The sequence below is a fragment of the Myotis brandtii genome, unplaced genomic scaffold (genome assembly GCF_000412655.1).
Source record: "Myotis brandtii unplaced genomic scaffold, ASM41265v1 scaffold6, whole genome shotgun sequence".
Classification (NCBI taxonomy): domain Eukaryota; kingdom Metazoa; phylum Chordata; class Mammalia; order Chiroptera; family Vespertilionidae; genus Myotis; species Myotis brandtii.
Genome location: NW_005370271.1, coordinates 2,893,477 through 2,913,662, shown reverse-complemented (window position 1 = coordinate 2,913,662; position 20,186 = coordinate 2,893,477). Strand labels below are relative to the sequence as shown.

Here is a 20,186-nt window from a genome sequence, read left to right as displayed (position 1 = left end):
GCTTACTCATAGTCATGGTAAGCAGGTAAACTTGGTATTTTGAAAAACCATTGCCTTTTTATTGTATCCTTTTAACATTTTTTATAACGCTCATCCTCTTATTTCTAACCTTCCATCCTTCCCCCGTTACATTAGATCTTAATAGACTTGCCACAAAATCAAATTCATAGGCAATATAACAGGTCTAATACTGATGTTTGTGTTCCATTGGGGAGAAATGAATGTGTCTTTCTCTTTCGAAACGGGTCATCAGTACCTTGAGTAACATTTGATGTCTAGGATTTGTTCAGAGGGATTTTTTTCACATCCTGAATGGAAATGTTAAACATGTAAGTGCATATAGTATTACCTGTTTCAAAAAGTATAGATAAATAATTTATCAAAAAATATATACACCTTGTATATTTAAGCCATATTTGAGAATAGGCTATGATAGGATTATTTTAAAAAAGGTATTACTAAAGAGTTAGAAAGTTATTATAGCCTACAGATAAATAAGATAGGTTTGGTCCTGTAAGACTTTTAACTACTTTCCATACTTTGAGAACTTGCAAGTAGTTGGCGATACAGTTCAAGAGGTATTCTTGGTGCTCAGTGCATAGCAGGACCTCAGGGGCTGCTCCAGTGCTTGGGGGAGGGCTCTGCGTCGGGGTTCAAGTCCGCAGCATAGAAGAGCAGGAGCTTCAACAAGTGCACTTTGTCTTGGAGCTGGGGGACCAGGGGCTCTCCCAGCATCTGGACCAGGCGGCTGCGGAAGGCCTCGATCTGCTTCTCCACGTCCACCACTGTGATGTCATCGCCTTGCTGGGGCTTGGGCTTAATCCTTTTGATTATTAAGTCTTTTCGATCAATCACCGAACTCCGTAAATGCTCTGCAAGAGGGAACAAGTCAGTTGAAAAGAACTGCTTTTTATCCCTTTATGATTGAAGACACTGAAGTCCAATTTTAGGCAGGGTCTGGGCAAACACTTGTCGACTAGTTACTGGGACACAAGTCAAAGGCCAAGTGGGTACTTGTGGTAACTCTATTTCCAAAAGGTCCATTGTTCTTGCTCTCTCTGGTACTCAAGTTTTTCATATTAAAAAAAATTTCTGTTCCATTTTAATTTTCCCTTGTTGGTTTAAACAATGAAACTATTTAAGATTAATATAACCACTTGAAAAATATTCAAGTGAATTTTGAGTATCTTCAGGTAGATTTTTCCTAAGTATGGAAGAATTGCAAAGAAATATTGAACTTATATTTAGTAAGTTTATTGTGGTGTTGGTTTATTACAGTAACTGTTTAAGTGAAACCATTTCGTCTGCACTGTAGGGTAGGCCAAATGAGTAAATACATTTGTGCTCAGAAACGGGGGTGTGGGGCATTGTTTCTTTTAGCCAGAGAATGAGTTCAACAGACAGCCCAGCACCCATGTCTTGTGGGGCTGCTCTGCCTCTGGAAATGTTTGTAAAATGTGAAGGTTCGGGTTATACTTCTCCCCAAGGTCAAGGGTCTATACGAAAGTAACTTAATCATGGGTAGGGAGTTTAGAAAAGGGGGTTGAAAATTCCTTAGACTCTCACTTTCTGATTTCACTTAGCGATTTCATAGGAAAGTAATTCCTTCCAGTGTTTTCACTGCACAGACTTTGGCAACAGCCCTGAGTTTGAGTCCTGGCTCTGCCTTTCCTTTCTTCTCAGTCTTTGTGTCCCCATCTGTAAAAGGTCAATGACTTCTGCAAGGTCATTGGATGACATAAGCTAGTGTATGTGAATTTGCTTATCTTCCTTCCTCTCTCCATGTTAAGAGGCTTTTCAACTTCTCCCTTTCCTCCCCCACCTTTGACAACTCGGGCTGAGCTCCAAATGTCCTCAGACCGTGTGAAGAGGCAGAGATGACTAGGGAGCCCTCTCTGACCAGGACACTGACCATTTCAGGGTGCCATTCGGGGTAGGACACTTTCAAACTACTGAAGCTGGAGAGGATGTCAGGATAAAATAGCATCACATCACAGCCCATTTATTCAATACAGGGAGGCTTACATTTGTGAGTACTTGAAAGTTTATATTTATATTATTTACTAATTATTGTATTCTTTATTTGTATTACAACTGTAAGCTTACTTTTGCCGCCCCTGTATGCTGATCTGAGGCCTTCCTTTCCCTTTTTTGTTTTTTTAATTTTAATATATTTTATTGATTTTTTACAGAGAGGAAGGGAGAGGGATAGAGAGTTAGAAACATCAATGAGAGAGAAACATCGATCAGCTGCCTCCTGCACACTCCATACTGGGGATGTGCCCACAACCAAGGTAATGCCCTTGACCGGAATCGAACCTGGGACCCTTGAGTCCGCAGGCTGATGCTCTATCCACTGAGCCAAACCGGTTAGGGCCCTTTCCCTTATTTGAAGCATAAGAATATTCTGTAATTAAACCAGAATCCATGTCTATGTTAAGTTGCTATTGCCCATGACACAGGTATATTTCCTGGGAAGCAAAACAAATGAACAAGACGTTTTAAAGGTGAACTTTAAACAAAAACAAGCTGCTTTAATATTAAACTTTCTGCTAGATCTCGAAAAGAAATAGTTACATAAAGCTCTGTGAGGCTAAGCACCCATGGAATTTGCCTTTGGGGCTTTGTTCTGAGAAGGCTATGTACTGTGCTCTGAGAGTGCTAGAAATGCCCGACTACGCAAGCATATGCTGTGGCCTTGACAATGCACTCTGTTCAGTTACAAGAACTTGAAACAGAGGAGACCCTTGTAGCTTACCCCTGTTTAGGCAAATAGGCAGACCAAGGTCCACTCACAATGCCTGAGCCATGCCTACTCTTTCCTCACACCCACTTGCAAGCGGCATTGGCAGGTTAAATATTACCAACCCCATTCTGTAGAAGGAGAAACAGGTCTAGAGACCAAGTTAACTGCACAACGCAGAGTAAGTGCTGGGGTTGGACTTAAACCCTGCTCTTCTGTCTTAAATCCAGAGCTTTTTTTTTTCTGTCTCTACAACATCAGCCTCAGTTCTAGGCCCGGGAGGGTATAAAGACTTTCTTACCTTCCCAAGTGCCTCTACTGAGCTAAAATCAACCTCAACAGGATCATGCAGATAAATTTTATATACACTTCCTATTGTTTGAGAATAAGATACTGCCCTTCTATCTCTCAATACTTCAGTATAGATCTCCTAAGATCAAGGACATTTACTTTCATAGGCCAGGATAATTATCAAAAATAGGAAATTTAATATTAATGCAGTTCTATAATCTGTTTAAATATCATCAATTGTCCCAATAATGTACTTTCTAGCTTTTTATTTCCTGGTTCAGGACCCCCTCTAGGACCATGTTTTGCATTTAGTACTCACATGCTTTAGTTCCTTTTTAAAATGGAGCAGTTTCTCGTTCCTCCGTTGTTTTGAAGAAAGTGGCACTTTTGAGGAGTACAGGCCAGTTCTGTGAAATCCCTCAAAATGGGTTTGTCTGATCCTCCTTGTGATAAGGTCATGGACTTTTGGCAAGAATATTACATATATGAGGCTGAGGTGTCCTCGGGGCATCACCTCAAGAGGAATGCCAGTTTTCTTCTGAAGTTGCTATCTTTCCTTTTGTAATTAATAATTACATCACTTTTCCAAGGGCCCCATTAACCCTGGGCTAACCAATCATTCTCATTTGAAGCAGCTCTTTCTCAGCTTCGCCTGGGATTTGAGCAGAGCCGCTATGACAGACGTTAGGATGTCTTCTATCTTTTGTAGGATGTACACTTTCACCTTCCACTGATGCGCACTGTGTTTGCATCATACTGACGATGTTTATAATGTCCACAGTCAGTGAGCAATCGACCCAGCAAAGACATGGCAGTGAGGGGCCAGGTCAGTTGCCAGGGCTGGTCAGGAAATGACTGAGCACCTCCCATGTTTTGGTGACTCTTGCTCACTCCTCATACTGGTGAGGACCAATGTGTTACATACTGTCATGCGAACAGGTGAGCTCTCTGTTTCAGAGCAGTGATTCCAGCCATGTCATTCCTTGTTCCTTACAGGTACAACCAAGGAACAATGCTAACTGACTGGAATCCCCACGTAACTTTAATGCATAACACTGTCCCCCATGAGACTCCCACACCATCTTGTGTGCAAATGCTCCTTACCTCTGAGAACATGTTGATAGCTGGATAACAGAAACTGCAGGTGCTCGACCAGCTCATCCCACGTCTGCCACTGGGTTTTGTCCGACTGTGGAGACAGTAAGAGCACTTGCTAATAACCGCCTCCCTCAGTTAAAGGTTTCGTGCCGTTTCCTAGTCACTTGGACACGATGCTCAAAGGTTGGGGAAGGTGTCCTGGCCTGAACTGAAGCAGGGAGGCAGGTACCTGACACTTGAGCAGCGACGTGGAATGGTTCAGGAAGTAGAGGGCCTGGGCCAGAGACAGGGGCAGGCGGGTGGGCGTCTCGCAGCTGTGCAGGAATATGATCTCCAACACTTTGCAGCGCAGAAGGTGGCTTTCCATGGTGGTAAAGAACATCTCTCTGCATGGAGAAGGTGAAGAGGCAGCTAACTGGCACGGCTCTTATATCCAGGAGCACGTTCCACAATTCCCCCTCGGTGCTCTAACATTTGCCCAAAAACAGGCAGCTACAAAAGAACCTCATGGAGGCCTACACACTCACTAAGCCCGTGGACAGGGCAGACACAGAACCCGCAGGAGGTCTACACACTCACCAGCCCCGTGGACAGGGCAGACACAGGACCCGATGGAGGTCTACACACTCACTAAGCCCGTGGACAGGGCAGACACAGAACCTGATGGAGGTCTACACACTCACTAAGCCCGTGGACAGGGCAGACACAGGACCTGATGGAGGTCTACACACTCACCAGCCCCGTGGACAGGGCAGACACAGATTTGTTCATGAACTAACAACAGCTAGAAATGGGAGAGCCTTGGTATTTGGAAAAGACCAATTTAGGACACATTAAGAAGAATTACTTCACTAAGAGAGTTAATATTGAGAATAATATTTCCGGATGTTCACAGTGTGCTAGATACTGTTTGTCTCAGTAAGGAACATTAAGATAAAGGATTTTCTAGTATAACTTAGTGAATGCCAATTTGCCCCTTCTGGGAGAGTTTTAAAGTAGGGACACGTTTTACTTAAATTATTTTTGTCTATGTTAAATCTAAATTTGCTTATAGTTATGTAGTCCTTAGATTTCTCACCTCTCAGCAGAATCTGGGCTTAAATGTTGACTGGTATGAGTTGGACCCAAATGAAGTGGTAAAGGGAGCACAGCATCTATGCACACCTCCTCTCTGACCTCTCACAGACTGCCTCCTTTGAACAATGAACCTGGGATTTAGAAGTCCTGGGTTTAAGTTTGGATTCTGAATCTGATTAGCTGTGTAACCCTGGACTAGTTATTTCACTACATTTAGTATCTTTCTCGTCTTTTAGTTTCATGAAAATATGAGAATGTGACCATGCCTGGCACATTGTAGGGACCCAATAAACACCTGTCTTAATCTTAGCAGGGTGTTTTAATTAAATCTTTATGACTAATATTTGGTAGGACATTTTCTTCTAATGGAGGAACCAGAGCTGTGGAAGAATATTCTTGGCTGCCAACTGGGAGCATCGGGGTTGGGGGTGAAAAGCAGAGAGCCGAGGGAGATAATTTCTCCAATGCTCTCCCATAGTTACTTCCTGTACCAGCAAGTGTTTACGAATTCATATTCATTCCAGTTTGACTTCCTCTGGATTCTAAAATTGCTGGTTCAAAGAAAGAATCATTAGTTCTAGCCAAGAACTCTCTTCCTTTATCCCCTCCTGATGGAATGCTTTATTAATTCATGCTTAGAGAAACGGAATTCCTTATTCGTATTCTCTGGGCTCACGCTACAGGTTCAGCCCTGCTCGTTCTTGATCATCTCTAATATTGGACATGCCTGTTTCATTCGCCTCTCAGGCCTCCCATGGACATTTATGCCAGGCTCTATGGCTGAGGGTCAGGGAAGAAGGTTGTGCTTAGCTGGTGAACCTTGAAGGATGAGTAAGATTGTTAGCTAAATGGGTAAAGTAGGAAAATTTAGGCTCCATTTAAGGTATCCCGGCTTTTCCCAAAAAATTACGACTTCGTTGCAAATAATAAGAATTCATTCTTCAAAGACCATTACAAACTTTTGAACAATTAAAAAAAAAAAATAATTCATTCTTCTTGCCCTAACTGGTTTGGTTCAGTGGATAGAGCGTCGGCCTGCGGACTGAAGGGTCCCAGGTTCGATTCCGGTCAAGGGCATATACCTTGGTTGCGGGCACATCCCCAGTGGGGGGTGTGCAGGAGGCAGCTGATCGATGTTTCTCTCTCATCGATGTTTCTAACTCTATCCCTCTCCCTTCCTCTCTGTAAAAAATCAATAAAATATATTTAAAAAAAGAAAACTGTTTCTCTCTCATTGATGTTTCTGACTCTCTGTCCCTCTCCCTTCCTCTCTGTAAAAAATCAATAAAATATATTTAAAAAAAGAAAACTGTCTTCTTTTACAGGTTATAGAAACAGGAACTCCCCCCCCCCCCCCCACCCCCAATTTAACTACTGTTTGGAATTTTCTTTCAAAATTATGTTCCTGGAATAAAAAAGAAAAACAGAACTAAGACTCACCTCTGACTCCGCTCCGGAATGTCCAGCACAAACCCAAACATCATCTCGGCAATTTTATTAGAGCTGCAGGTGGGGGTCCTGTCCACCTCCACGGCTATGGACAGCATCCTCTGCAGCTGGCACACAATCCTGAGTCCAGAACAGATACGGGTGAGCAGGAGGTCGGAATGAGCCACCTGCTGGCAGGGAGGAGGTCCCACCAGCGTTCTACAGGGTCTTGTAAAGCACACAGTAGGTCAGGGAGAACTACTCAAGCCACCAGCATGCTTTTGTTCAGCAGTTTCACCTACCTGAATCCCTTTTGCCAGATCATACTATCTGAACCTCTCAGAACCTGGGGTTGAGCTGCAAAAGCAAGCTGCTTTTAAATTCAAAGATAGAAACATACAATCATAAGGATCTAGAGTACTTTGAGGATCATCTAACCTATAACTTTTGCTATGCGGATGAAGAAATGGGTCCAGAACTGCTTCCAAGTATTTGAATCTCTTTCATACAGGGGGAAACACAGAGGTGGGAAAAAGTAGGCTAACGGCTGTGAAACGCAGAGCTTATTCTTGTATTATTTATTAATTATTGTATTATGTCTTTTTCCAACTGCAAACCTACTTTGCCCACCCCTGTAGATATTTACCATATAGTTTTCTCCTATTACTGATTCCTTTACATTAATCTTTTGCTCAGTTCATTCTCAGAACTTCAACTGATGGAACGAGGCCCTCTCCCATGAGACCTCACCAGCTGATATGGCAGAAGGAATCTGGACAACCTCTCAGAAAGTCCACCTTTTCTAACATGCATTATTATTGTGATGGAAGAGAGGGCTGTTGGCAGGAAATCTGTAGGCGGTAACACAATAGGTGGACCAGAGGCGTGGGCCTTAGATTCTGGGCCGGCAGTGACAAGCTGTTCACCTGTTGACAAGCTACTGACAGGCCTAGTTCAGAAAGTTGTGAGTGCTCTGAGGGACATCTGGCAGACAGGCGGTCATTGATGATAAACAGTAGTGCCTATTATTGTTGGTAAGATCTATTAGTATTCACTTATGATCAATTTCTCATTACTATTATTTATGTGAGATTAGCTTCCCTTAAAGGAACTATGTGGGCCTCTCTTGTATCTGTAAACGGGTTCTGGGATAACCCTACTTCAGGGCTGCCCAAGTCAATGCTTTTTTGCTCCAAGACATTCTCCATTTTGATACAAGATTGTCTCCTAAGTTAGTCAAAACCCATAGGCCTTATATGAAAATCTGTGCAACTAGATTGTAATATAGCGTTGTGAATTTAAGCACAAGTGCTGTGTTTGAAATGCCGAGTGTGACTGATTTCTCACAATATGACTGACACAGGATAGAGGGTTACTTGTATAAGGGCAGCTCCAGCCGCTAAAATCTTGGCATCTCTCAAAAAATACCAAGACCACTCTCAACCCCATAAAAGAACTCCAGGAATCTCTTTCCAGTGCTGTCTGAGGTCCTGGGACCGGCCTGGTCTGAACCACTGCTGTTATAACCTGGTAGAACCGGCAGGTTGAACGGCCAGACTCCTCCCAGGACTGGAGGAGAGAGACGTAGGTCCTCGAGGACTAGAGGCTGCCGATCGCCCACTACCCATCCCTTCTCTTCTGTCAGTGAAGCTGAAGGATGCGCAGCTGTAACTGCACTGTCTCTTGGTGTCCAGGAAAGGGAGGGCTGTATCCTCGTTTTTTGTTTCACTTCAGTTTATAAATTTGTGTTCACTTAAATTTGTGTTTCTCCTATCCATCTAGGGGAAAGCATCTGCTGTTGTTCTACCTTTGGAATTAGAAATTTAGCCTTTGATCAAACAAGATAGTCTTTAGTAAGAATCATTCTGTTTCAGGGCTTGTTAACTTGGGGGAACTGCTCTTAGGGAGTGGGGCTGTTTCTACAGTCAATCCCAGCAGCCCTAGCAAAGGCAGCTTCTGCCCTTACACCTGAGTGGTGTTCTTCGTCAGAGGAGGCTGGGGAGAAGCGTGGCTACTGCTGGCCTTCATGGTGCCTGTTCCCGAACAGGTATGACTCCCATTTGGGGGCTGAGTTAATCCACCTTCCGTCACCACTTTAACCAACCACTTGATCACATCTCTGCAAGGGAAAAAAGATAAGAAAAAGTTTAAACTTTTGTCTGATTGTATGGTGCTCAGAACTGCAGCCTTAACCTGGGCTCCTAAACCCCTAGGTTTCCCCAATGGCAACAGAAGGCCCTTAGGCTATTTTCAATGTACGTAAGTCTACTGGAAACCACACACTAAATGCAGTAGGGTTATACACGTAACTAAGATACCAACATTTACTGAGTTACCATCATTGAAAGGTACCTCCAAGGTCTAAGAGCACTATTTCTGGCTTCCTGACCAGAAACATCCCTTGACTAGGTGGTGAGCTGAAGTGAATGACCACAGAAGTCCTTGCTGGCTTTCACTTGTTAGGTGTCATCTATTAATGCTAACACTCCAGGTTTAAAGTATGTACAGTAGAGTCATATTTTACACAGGGTGCAGGCTCTAAAGGCCAGCAAGGCAAAAACATCTTATACAGTCAAAATTCCTTTGATGATCACTTAGGTAGCCGAGGCAGAAATGGTGGATTGAACACACTCAGCTAACTTTGTACCTTTCAAAAATCCCACTAATAAATACTACAGTAAATCATTTTTAAAAATCTACAAGGAATGAGAAAAAGAGGTGAAAACACAATCATGAAATTTTAGAAATCAGGAGGAAAATGAAGTATATTCACATAACAGAATATTATATAGTAGTGGAAATGGATAAGCTACAGTGTTAGGTAACAATATGGACAAATCTTAGTATTCTGTAATATTAAGTGAAAAATAAAAGACTTTTTAATATAATGGATTACATATAGCATGATATCCTTTTATATATAGCTAAAAATAAAAATATATACTTTGTAGGAACACATGCAGATGTAATAAAACTACATAAAAAACGTAATCAAAGTAGCTTATAACTTCTTAACAGTGATTCTGGAAGCTAGAAGACAATGGAAGATTTCCTTCAACTTTCTGTAGGAAAGTTATTTCTAATCTAAATGTCTACACTCAGTTATGAATCAATTTGTGGGAAGATAATTTCAGACATACAAGATCTCAAAAATTTTACTTCCCACATACCTTTCTAAGATTCTACTGGTGACTGGTCCATCAAAAGGAGGGAGTGAACCAAGAAAGAGATGAAGTAGAGAAAATAAACAAGAGTCCAACACTAGGAACAGGCGGAGGGAATTCCCTCATTTACAGTAAGGATTGGCAAAGAGGACAACCGATCCAGATTAAAGGAGGCCAAAATGTTTCACCATAGATATTCAAGAAGAAACTGGTAAGACTAGCCAGTGCAAATAAACATCTGAGGGGAGGTTCAGACCAAATAGTAAAGAATTTGGGATTGATTTCCAATATGCACAAAGAATACAAGGAAACTAAAACTAAGGCAATTATCAACTCAAAGGAAAACAAAAAGGTATCATAGTTTAGTATTGATTCAACTCTGACTAGCTACATAGCCATAGTAATAGAAACATCAAATACTGACCTATACAAAATTATGATATAACTATATTAATGGTATGGGGGCTGGGAAATGTGTGTATGGGAGGAAGGAGGTAGGGAGCAAAAAGAGCTAACTCCTCATCTTTCATGTGGGAAATTGATAGATAGTAGCTAGTAATGAAGAAGTCAAGAATTAGCAACACAGCAGGTTATTTAGCCACACAGATGTAAATATCCAAAGAATCACTTAAATAAAAGAGTTCAAAGTAGTTACCATTGTGGGAAAGGAAAATGCAGGTAAAGGGACTGGGGACTAGTATATTTCTTAAATCTTATGGAACTAATTTACCCTTTGTGGACACAGTTAGAAAAGAAAATCCCATACAAAGGGGTCATATGGAGACTGACTTACCATCTCTTTTAAAACCTTATCTGTGAGGAATAATTTATATACAATAAATGGCATACAGGTTTTGTGTGATGAATTTTGATAAATACATACATACATCCATGTAGCCACAACCTTAATCTCATATCCATCTCTTACTGAATCAAAGACAGCTAGTTTTCCCATCTGGAACAGATGGGCTTTTTTCACTGATAAAGCACAAATGCAGGACCTGGTTTGCATTTTGAGGGCACAAATGCCTATTTTTAAACCCAAGAATCGCTCTGTATAGTGAGTGAGAGGCTCACATCAGGAGAGGTAGGAATGAAAGTGACTGGCAACATTGGCTAGAGTGGGATCCTATCTCCCGTTGCCTACTCCATCCAATGCCTTACATTCACACAGCAGAATGGCTGGCAGAACTGCTCTCATTCAAACTGGTATTTTCTAATTTAAAACCCAACTACGCTCTCCTGTGCTCTTTGAGGATTCTCTACTTACTAATTCTCTATCCCTAGACTGACTAAGAGGAGTTGAGGTTTCTCTTAGATCTCCTGAGGTTGTTTGGACAATAGGGAAATAGACCAAAGGAAGTCTGATGGCCTTGAGAGAAAAACGCAAGCTCTGGTGCCCAGCACACGCTTGGTACGGAGAGAATGTGTTTTAGGGCGGTCTATAGTTTCAGTAACTGTCCCTGGCCCACCATCCCGCTCTGGATGGTCTCACCCATCTGGTGTCCCTGGTCTACCTATCCCCCCTGCCTCTTGCCATCCCAGTGCTCAGGGGCTGGTTACCTGACATTGTGGGGCTGCTTGTCACAGGACAGCACCATGTTTGCAATGGACTGCTGCAGGTGCTGGCGTTGCTTCCGCAGGATGTGCTGGAAGTCATCTTCCAGGGTCTGTACCACATAACGCAGGAAAAGGACTCGCCCAGGCAGATGTTGTCCCTGTGGGAGAAAAATGAGAAGTATTTCATCTCCTGGGTGACAGTGAGCACTGGGCTCTCATAAAGACTTAGTCAAAGGAAGGCCACGAGTCAACAGTGTGTCTATACCGGAAAGGGAGAGAGCAGGCAGACTAGGTCATTACAAGAGGGCAAATAGGGCATTCCTGGAGGCTCAGGAGTGCAGACTTTCTGATGGTAAGAGATGACCATGGGAAGTGAGTCTCTCACTAAATCTATCAGTTTCAGAATAAACCCTTAACTGTGGCTCTCAGAACAGAGAGGCAGGAACCGGCTCCCCAATAACTCTGCTGAACTGCTAGATCAAGCAACCAGGACATCCCCCCAGCTGCTGACATTCTATAATGTGAGTTGATGCGCAGCCTTACTGTGTAAGCAAGTCTGCGGTGGGTTTTCTGTTACAGGTGAAAAGACCCCCCTGAGAAAGCCCACCCGGGCAGGTAGAGAGCATGGGCTTTGGTGGCGCACGGACCTCATTTACGGATTTTTGTTTGTTGGATCCTCTTATTAACTTAGGCCTCTGAGTCTCAGTGTCCCTGTGATTTCTGTGGTGACCATTCTAACCAAAGCCAATGTAAGTACCTGTCACCCAGCAGGCGGCACGCACAGGTCAGCAGCTTCCCTTTCCTAGGAGACAAGTGCTGGGATCCAGGCCTGGGAACTCAGGCTTTGAAATTTCAAAGAATGAGAGGGCACCCAACCATTTCTGGCCTCTGTGGGGACTTTTCAAACACCACAGGGCAGGCATGTTTCCTAGAAACCAAACTCTTGGTCAACAGGAAGAAGAATGACCATTCTAAGTATCTACCATTTCTTTCTTCCTTTGGAGGATGTGGGGATGGGATACCTTTGTCTTCTAAAGTATAATTTTTTAAATCTAATCTTTATTGATATAAATGCTTTTGAAAAACTCAAGTACGTGTGCTAGATTTATGAAGAGTCTTCCAGTGACACCTCTCCATAGCCACTTGTCCCCTCCAGCGCCCTGCAGGGAAGAGCTTGAACTCTTCTGAAGGTTACCCTAAATATCTCTAAAAAAATGCTCTTATCACACTATTTTTTTTATCAGCTTTAGACATTACCTATTGGTTTCTGCTATGCTAGATGAGGATTTATCTCATTTATGCCACATCCCAGTTCTCTTCCTAAAATAACTACCTCAATTTATGTTCCAACACCTACAAATAATATATTCTATCTCTATGCTGTAAGATAAGGATACCGTAATAGCCCCACTATTCTCAGAGATGCTATCTCTTTCCACTTCCCAACCTTTATCTTCTATACTTTTCTATTTTCTACTGTCAAAACTAATAAAATTATCTTCCATGCTTTGTATAAAATTGATTTTAAACATGATAACCAAATAGTGTTCACAGTGTGAGGACCATGTTAAAATTATTTATTACACTGGAGATCCATATAGTATTCTAAGAAAATCATTTGTTTCTGGTGAAGATTTTTATTTTCTTAAAGCTTCTTTTATATTCTTTCTACATTGCTTGACATTATCAGTTTACTTCTTTCACCTCCTCAAGAATAGTGTTGAATTTTGAGAATACCCTTCTTTCCCAAATTGATTTATTTTGGTATTTTTAAAAACAACTTATTGACAAACCATAAAATTCATCCATTTTAAATGTACAACTCAATGATTTGTTATAAATATATCAAGTTCTGCAACCATCACCATCACCATTTTATTTATTATTATTTTTTAAATTGTTGACATTACACATGTCCCCTATGTCTCTGTTTGCCCTCCTCCACCCAGACCGCCCCCCCTCCCTCCGGCCCTCACCACATTGTGGTGTGTCCACTGGCCATGCTACATGTCCTCTGGGCAGGTTTCCTCCCTCCGTGGCTGCAGCCCTTTCCACATGTACTCTAGCCTCTGCCTCTCTCTGCCTGGCTTCATCAGTCATCACTCTTACCTTTCCTCTTCCCATCTTCATTCAGATCTAATGTCCTTCTTATTTTCATTGCCATGGATTTATAACTTACCCTACTCATTTTACCATGTTTCTCTTTTATTAGTGTAGATATAAAAAAAAAAAAAGAAAGAGAGGGATAAGTGAATGTCCTCAATCTTGAATTAGAAGCCAGCACATACCACTTCAGTAGGAATTATCTGATGGGGATGAGAATATAAAGGAAATAATGGCCAAAGACCTTACTATCAGATTTGTTGTTACTTTTGTTTCTAGTTAAAATTTCCTCTGCAAAAGACACACCCTCGTAACGTTGACGTTACCTCTTCCTCCATGACGTACGTGAGCAGCTTCCAGTCCCACTCCACTGTCTTGGCGTTAGCTGGATGGAGCCTGAAAGTCAAGTGACATGAAGTTAGTGTTCTGGAGACCTTAGTGGGAAAAGGGATGGGATCTAGAAGGTAGAAGCAAGAAGCCTCCTCTTATCCTGAGTGCTTTTGCCCACCCCTCTTTGATACACTACTATGTCAACTGAAGGTAGTAGAATTTCTTTTTCTTTTTTTGCCACCCAGTGTCCATTTCTCTTTGGAGCCATTAGTGGCCCAATTTTGCCCGGAGGAAATCAACTGTTATTAGTTAGCCACTGGCTTTACCACAGGACCCTGGGATGAATGAAGCCTATGAAGCGCAGTGAGCCAGTCATAACTTCTACCCCTCAGCTCGCAGGGATTGTCTCACAGATGGGCTCATGTCGTAGGTTATGCCAATTAAATCCTATAAGACTCAATTGCAGAACTCTTGTGTGATTATAAAGGAAGCAGATTTGCTCTCGCACTCAGAGTATCATAAAAGCTAGAGACTGAGAAGGCTACCACATGAAGCCTGAAAACAGAAGCAAAGCAGAGCTGAAAAATGAGTCTTTGTAACTGTTTTTGAACTGAATTAAGTCGTTTTATTCCTAGGTTTCTAGTAACATGCATCATTAAATTCTCTTTTACTACCTGTTAAAGCCAGTTTGGACTGGCTTTCCTGTCAACTAGTAATCCAAATAACACTAGTAGACTAAGGCACCCTCTCTAATGGGTAGCTGAATAGAACCTAGGCAAGAGAAAGCTATGCCCCAGTCCAGGCTCCCTAGAAGGTTTGCCCACATCTAAGGTTCATACTGTTGGATTTTCATGAGAAGCATGTAGGCCTCCTTTAGGACGTCCACGGACTCAGAGCCGCTGAGCAGGATTTTCTGGATGATGTGAGCCACAATTTCTCTGGGAGGGTAATGCTGGGGTGACACAAAGTCCATCAAAAACTGCACCGTCCCCAGGGGAAAATTTTCTTCAATGGTGTTTGTTACCATTCTTAGTCTTCGATGGGGGATGGGTTCTAATTTTTGACCCTTGTTCTGTAGAGATAAAGAGAAATAAATTAGGATGGGTTTTCTACAGACTTAAAAACAAGAGGTTCTGAAACAGGTTGAAGACAGCAAAGTTTTCCATGCATTTGAAATATTTATAATTTTTTTAAAAAAAGACTGGAAGGCCTTATCTAAAAATGTTCAATGACATGGGCAAATGCTTATATTAAGTTAAAAAATAAGAATTCAGTATTATACATATAACATGATTTCATCTGTGTTAAAATATAGCATAGAAAGAAAAGCACAAAAGAGTCAAGAGCTAGCCTAAGCTGATTTTGGGGTGAGGGTGATAAGATATTTAGGGGTAGTTATAATAGCTTATCAGGTACTGAAATAAATAGAGGAAGAAATATATTTTTAAATATGTTTTATTGTTAGGAGAAGAATCCCATTTTTTCTTTTCTTTTTCTTTTTTTGAGTTGCTAGTAAATAGTAAGTTGTTTTCTCACCCAAAAAAGTATGTATATAAAGTCTGGGAGAGAAAAATGTGAAAGTGGTTTATACTATCTGGGTAGTGGAATTATAGTGATTTTCTTCTGTATATGCTCTTTTGTATTTTCAATTTTTCCATAATAGACATATATTACTTTCATAACCAGAAGAAGAACAAACATTAAGAAGTTTGATATGGGAATAACAGCAATAATTATAAAACAATTTTTGTACATTGAACTTATCCTCATTTCTCACAACAACCTTAAGAAATAATTATTATTGCCCTGGCTGGTTTGGCTCAGTGGATTGAGCACTGGCCTGCGGACTGAAGGGTCCCGGGTTCAATTCCGGTCAAGGGCACATGCCCAGATTTCGGGCTTAATCCCCAATAGGGGGCATGCAGGAGGCAGCTGATCAGTGATTCTCTCTCATCATTGATGTTTCTATCTCTCTCTCTCCCCCTTCCTCTCTGAAATCAATAAAAATATATTTAAAAAAAAGAAATACATATTATTATTCCTACTTTATAGATTAAAAAACAGATTCAGAAAGTAAGCATTTGTCATACATTAAATGGTTTCACAAATAGTGGAAAGATAAAAATGTCAAGTTCATATTGGGCATGTTCTCTCATGCATGGATTCCTGCTAGCATACTAACCTTATTCTAGGTCTGTTCAGAGGGCATCTAAGCCCTAGGGGAAGATAGGTTAGCTCAGTGGTCGGCAAACTCATTAGTCAACAGAGCCAAATACCAACAGTACAACGATTGAAATTTCTTTTGAGAGCCACATTTTTTAAACTTAAACTATATAGGTAGGTACATTGTTATTAACTTAATTAGGGTACTCCTAAGGCTTAGGAAGAGCCACACTCAAGGGGCCAAAGAGCCGCATGTGGCTCGCGAGCCGCAGTTTGCCGACCACAGGGTTAGCTCACCTCTCTTACGTCTTTATCGGGTATTAGTGTCTGGAAGAAGAGGTGATGCACCGGAGGTCGTAAGAAGTACTTCAGTCTATGCAGGCAGGGTCTGTTGTACAACACGCCTGGTGGTGTTCGTGCTTGTATGTGGGCAGACCCGGGGTTGGCAGGCTCTGACATTGCTATCTCCTTTCTGGCTGGAGTTTCTGGGACAGAGAGCCAGGGAATTTTCTCTAAGGAGGTTTTAGACTGTGGAGACTGTGGGCTGAGAGAGCAACTTGGAGAAGACGGAGCTGAGACATCCATAGGAGTGTCATGGTTCTGTACATCATTTGGGGGAGAGTTAGGCCTGTTTCCTGGCAAGTGTGGCATGTCTCCAGGTGAACGCAGCACATCTGGTAAATGTGAGACTTCTCCAGTTGACTGTGGCACACCTCTTGGTGACTGTGGCACACCTCTTGGTGATTGGGGTGCACCTCTAGGTGATGGTGGCACATCTCTAGGTGACTGTGGCACACCTCTTGGTGACCGCGGTGCGTCTCTTGGTATCTGTGGTGCATCTCTTGGTGATTGCGGTGCATAGCTTGGTGTCTTCGGTGCATCTCTTGGTAACCGCAGTATATCTCTTGGTGACCGTGGTGTACTTCTTGGTGACTGTGGTGTATCTCTTGGTGATCGCAGTGTATCTCTGGGTGCATCTCTTGGTGACTGTGGCACACCTCTTGGTGACTGCAGTGTATCTCTTGGTGACTGTGGTGCATCTCTTGGTGATTGCGGTGCATAGCTTGGTGTCTGTGGAGCATCTCTTGGTGACTGTGGAGCATCTCGCAATGACTGTGACATGTCTCCTGATGACTGTGGCATATCTGGTGGCTGTGGCATGTCTCCCAGTAACTGTGGCATGTCTTGCAGGTGTGCCACATCTTGTGGATAGGATATGTTTTGAGGTGGGCCAGGTACCCCTTGAGGTAGGCCCAGAGAGTCTTGAGACGGGCAGAGTGAGTCTTGAGATGGGCTTGGTGAGTGTTGAGGATGCCATGATGTGTTTTGAGGTCGGCTTGGTGAGTGTTGAGGATGCCATGATGTATTTTGAGGTCGGCTTGGTGAGTGTTGAGGATGCCATGATGAGTCCTGAGGTGGGCATGGTAAATGTTGAGGATGCCATGAGTCCTGAGATGGGCATGGTAAGTGTTGAGGATGCCATGAGTCCTGAGGTGGGCATGGTAAATGTTGAGGATGCCATGAGTCCTGAGGTGGGCTTGTCATATTTTGCTGAGGGCATGACATATTCTGAAGGCATGGCATTTCTTGAGGCAGGTTAGGCAAAGCTTGTAGTTGGCACTGCACAGGTTGTGATGGGCACGACAAGGCTCGTGGTGGGCAGGAGGAGGCTCGTGGTGGACATGGCAAGGCTTGCAGTGGGCATGGCAAGGCTTGTGGTGGGCAAGGTACATCTTGCTGTGGGCATGGCAAGGGCACCCTGTGATTGCTGCTGTGACCATTATTGCTTACTGGGGAGAGGGAGTGAACATCTGAAGATAGCTCTAGGCCTGCCAAGAAGCTGAAGTCATCTTTGAATGCAGTTGAGCTACAGTTCGGCTGTGCTGGATAAACAGAGTCCCCACTGATGGGTGCAGGGGGTTGGGAGCCTTCAAATGTGGTTTCCTCCAAAAGGTCCAAATCCACAGGGTCGCTGTTAATGATTCTCCGTGCCGCAGGCCAAGAGCTTCTGCCCACCCGCCCTTCCATCGCCTCTTTGCTGGAGAGGCTGGCACATGTTTGAAGATTGGTTGACTCCTTCTGGGAAGGAGCAACAGGTTCTAGAGTCAAGTCAAGAGTGGCAATAGGTCTGTTTTCTTCCTCAGTTCTTGTCAGGTCAATCACACAGATTGCATTGCGATCCTTTGGCCTTGGTCTGGTTTCTCTGGTTAAGTCAATGAAGTCCTGTCAAAGGATTGTGAGAAGACAAAGGGTCAAGTAGGTAGTCTCAGCTTGGTCTAAGAAGATAAACCTTAGCTTTTAAAGACAAGCTACGGAAAAAGAGACTCTAATATAAAAGACTCTACTGTGTGCTAAGAACATGTTGAGTGCTTTCACATGCCTTTAATTTTCACAATGACCCTATCAGGTAAGCATGATCACCTCCATTGTGCAGAGGGGAAACTGAGGTTCAGAGACATGAGGTCACTTACCTGAGGATTATACAGCTAACTAGTAGAGACAAACATGCAAACCCTAACATAGAGAGGGTTTGAAAAATTAAAACAGTACAAAAGATGGAAGGTAAACACTTTCTTTCTGAGCCCAATCACACTCCCTAGGAAACAATCACTCTTACCTACTTCTTGTGTTCAGATGACTTTTAAAAAACAAATTCTGCCCTGGCCGGTTTGGCTCAGTGGATAGAGCGTCGGCCTGTGCACTCAAGGGTCCCGGGTTCGATTCCGGTCAAGGGCATGTACCTTGGTTGCGGGCACATCCCCAGTAGCGGGTGTGCAGGAGGCAGCTGATCGATGTTTCTCTCTCATCGATGTTTCTAACTCTATCCCTCTCCCTTCCTCTCTGTAAAAAATCAATAAAATATATATTTAAAAAAAACAAACAAAAAAACCCCAAATTCTACAAAACTTAGAGAAACAGATATTAAGTTATTTATCCTATTCAAGATCATTGTAAAAAGGCACATAAGCTTCCTGTTTCATTTTGCAAACCTCACATAATACAACAAAATGCAATCAAAAGCAAAGAAAAATTGAAAGGTGCTCCTTGTTTGCCTTGGATGTTCCTAGTTTATGTCTGTTGTCCTAGGGCAATTATTATCAGCACTCCCTTTCACTCTCAAAAGTGTATCCGTGTGTATAATAAATAATGTCATCCTAATTACTAACCAGTCTCACTCATGAATAGAAATGCCAATATCCTCTCTAAAATATTAGCAAATCAACTGCAGTATTTTTTTTTAAAAGAGTTCCATTTCTCATCATAAGGACTAACTAGATACTCTGATAAACCAATCCAATAAAAGCTAGAATTAATATATAAATGTAAAAACATGGGAGAAGATATAACAAGGAAAAACCAACCAAAAGAAAGCCAGTGTAGCTATATTAATATCAGATAAAATAGACTTCAACGAAAAGATACAATTTAAAAACTATACACCTAATAACATAGTTTTCATAAAGCAAAACCAGATAAAAGTAAAAGGAGAAAAAGAATATCCAGTCATTGTGAGAAATTTTCACAAATCTTTTTTGGTCAATTATGAAAATAAAAAATTACTAAGTATATAAAAACTTGAACATATTTAACAAGCTTTTGCTCAGGTAAAACAATTATTCACAACCAAATGAAATATTTACAAAAATTAACCATATACTAGTAGTCAAAATACATCTTAGTCAATGTCAAAAGATTGATAATACTCAGACCAAAATACTATTAGGTTAAAAATCAATACAAAAAAAAAATAACTAGGGAAAACTCCACACAACTGCAAATTAAGAAGTATAACCAAATAACGTATAGATCAAAGAAGAAATCATAGAAATTAGAAAAACTTTAGAACTAAACAGTAACAAAAATGAGACATGCAGCAATTTAGAAGAAAATTTAGAGACTTAGACACTTAACTAGAAAAGAAGAATGAAAGGAAATTAATGTGCTAAATACACATCTTTAGACAACAGAAAAAGAACAGAACAGACCCAAAGAAAGCAGAAATGAACAAAAGAACAAACACAGCAGAGAAGAGCAGCAATGTCAAAGGTTTGTTCTTTTAAAAGATTATTAATAGTCCTGGCCAGTGGCTCAGTTAGTTGGAGCATCGTCCCATACACCAGAAGGTTTGCAGGTTCGATTCCTGGTCAGGGCGTGTACAGGAGGCAACAGATAGATGTTTCTCTCTCACACATTGATGTATCTCTCTCTTTCTCTGCCGCCCCCCCCCT

The 20,186-nt window shown here is 42.0% G+C and overlaps 2 protein-coding genes across 3 annotated transcripts; both read right to left on the bottom strand.

The window, feature by feature from the left end:
• Positions 1–35: 35 nt before the first annotated feature.
• On the bottom strand, positions 36–8,665 carry SIMC1 (SUMO-interacting motifs containing 1). Of its 2 annotated transcripts, XM_014550350.1 has the most exons (6): positions 8,604–8,665; positions 6,940–6,994; positions 6,650–6,778; positions 4,362–4,518; positions 4,139–4,223; positions 36–872 (listed from the first exon to the last, which is right to left on the bottom strand). In XM_014550350.1, exons 2-6 carry the CDS (start codon positions 6,960–6,962, stop codon positions 610–612), a joined length of 657 nt encoding a protein of 218 aa, XP_014405836.1. In that variant the 5' UTR covers positions 6,963–6,994; positions 8,604–8,665; the 3' UTR covers positions 36–609. The 2 variants fall into 2 exon arrangements, with proteins under 2 accessions (XP_014405836.1, XP_014405835.1); XM_014550349.1 differs by lacking the exon at positions 8,604–8,665 and having other exon boundaries at positions 6,940–7,195.
• LOC102252443 (SUMO-interacting motif-containing protein 1) lies at positions 7,245–18,384 on the bottom strand. Its single transcript, XM_014550322.1, has 6 exons — positions 18,379–18,384; positions 16,255–18,180; positions 14,634–14,866; positions 13,791–13,860; positions 11,365–11,519; positions 7,245–8,756 (listed from the first exon to the last, which is right to left on the bottom strand). Exons 1-6 carry the CDS (start codon positions 18,382–18,384, stop codon positions 8,600–8,602), a joined length of 2,547 nt encoding a protein of 848 aa, XP_014405808.1. The 3' UTR covers positions 7,245–8,599.
• Between the last annotated feature and the right edge of the window lie 1,802 nt (positions 18,385–20,186).

Bases quoted from the DNA above. Each gene is read 5' to 3' on its own strand.
- SIMC1 (XM_014550350.1), bottom strand. From the start codon at position 6,962: ATGATCTGGCAAAAGGGATTCAG. The intron at 6,779-6,939 runs GTAGGTGAAACT...TTCTGGACTCAG, and splicing joins ATCTGGCAAAAGGGATTCAG to GATTGTGTGCCAGCTGCAGA. The intron at 4,519-6,649 runs GTGAGTCTTAGT...TTCTCCATGCAG, and splicing joins ATTCCGGAGCGGAGTCAGAG to AGAGATGTTCTTTACCACCA.
- LOC102252443 (XM_014550322.1), bottom strand. The intron at 14,867-16,254 runs GTGAGCTAACCC...TTATCTCTACAG, and splicing joins CCGATAAAGACGTAAGAGAG to AACAAGGGTCAAAAATTAGA. The intron at 11,520-13,790 runs GTAACGTCAACG...TTTCTCCCACAG, and splicing joins CGTACGTCATGGAGGAAGAG to GGACAACATCTGCCTGGGCG.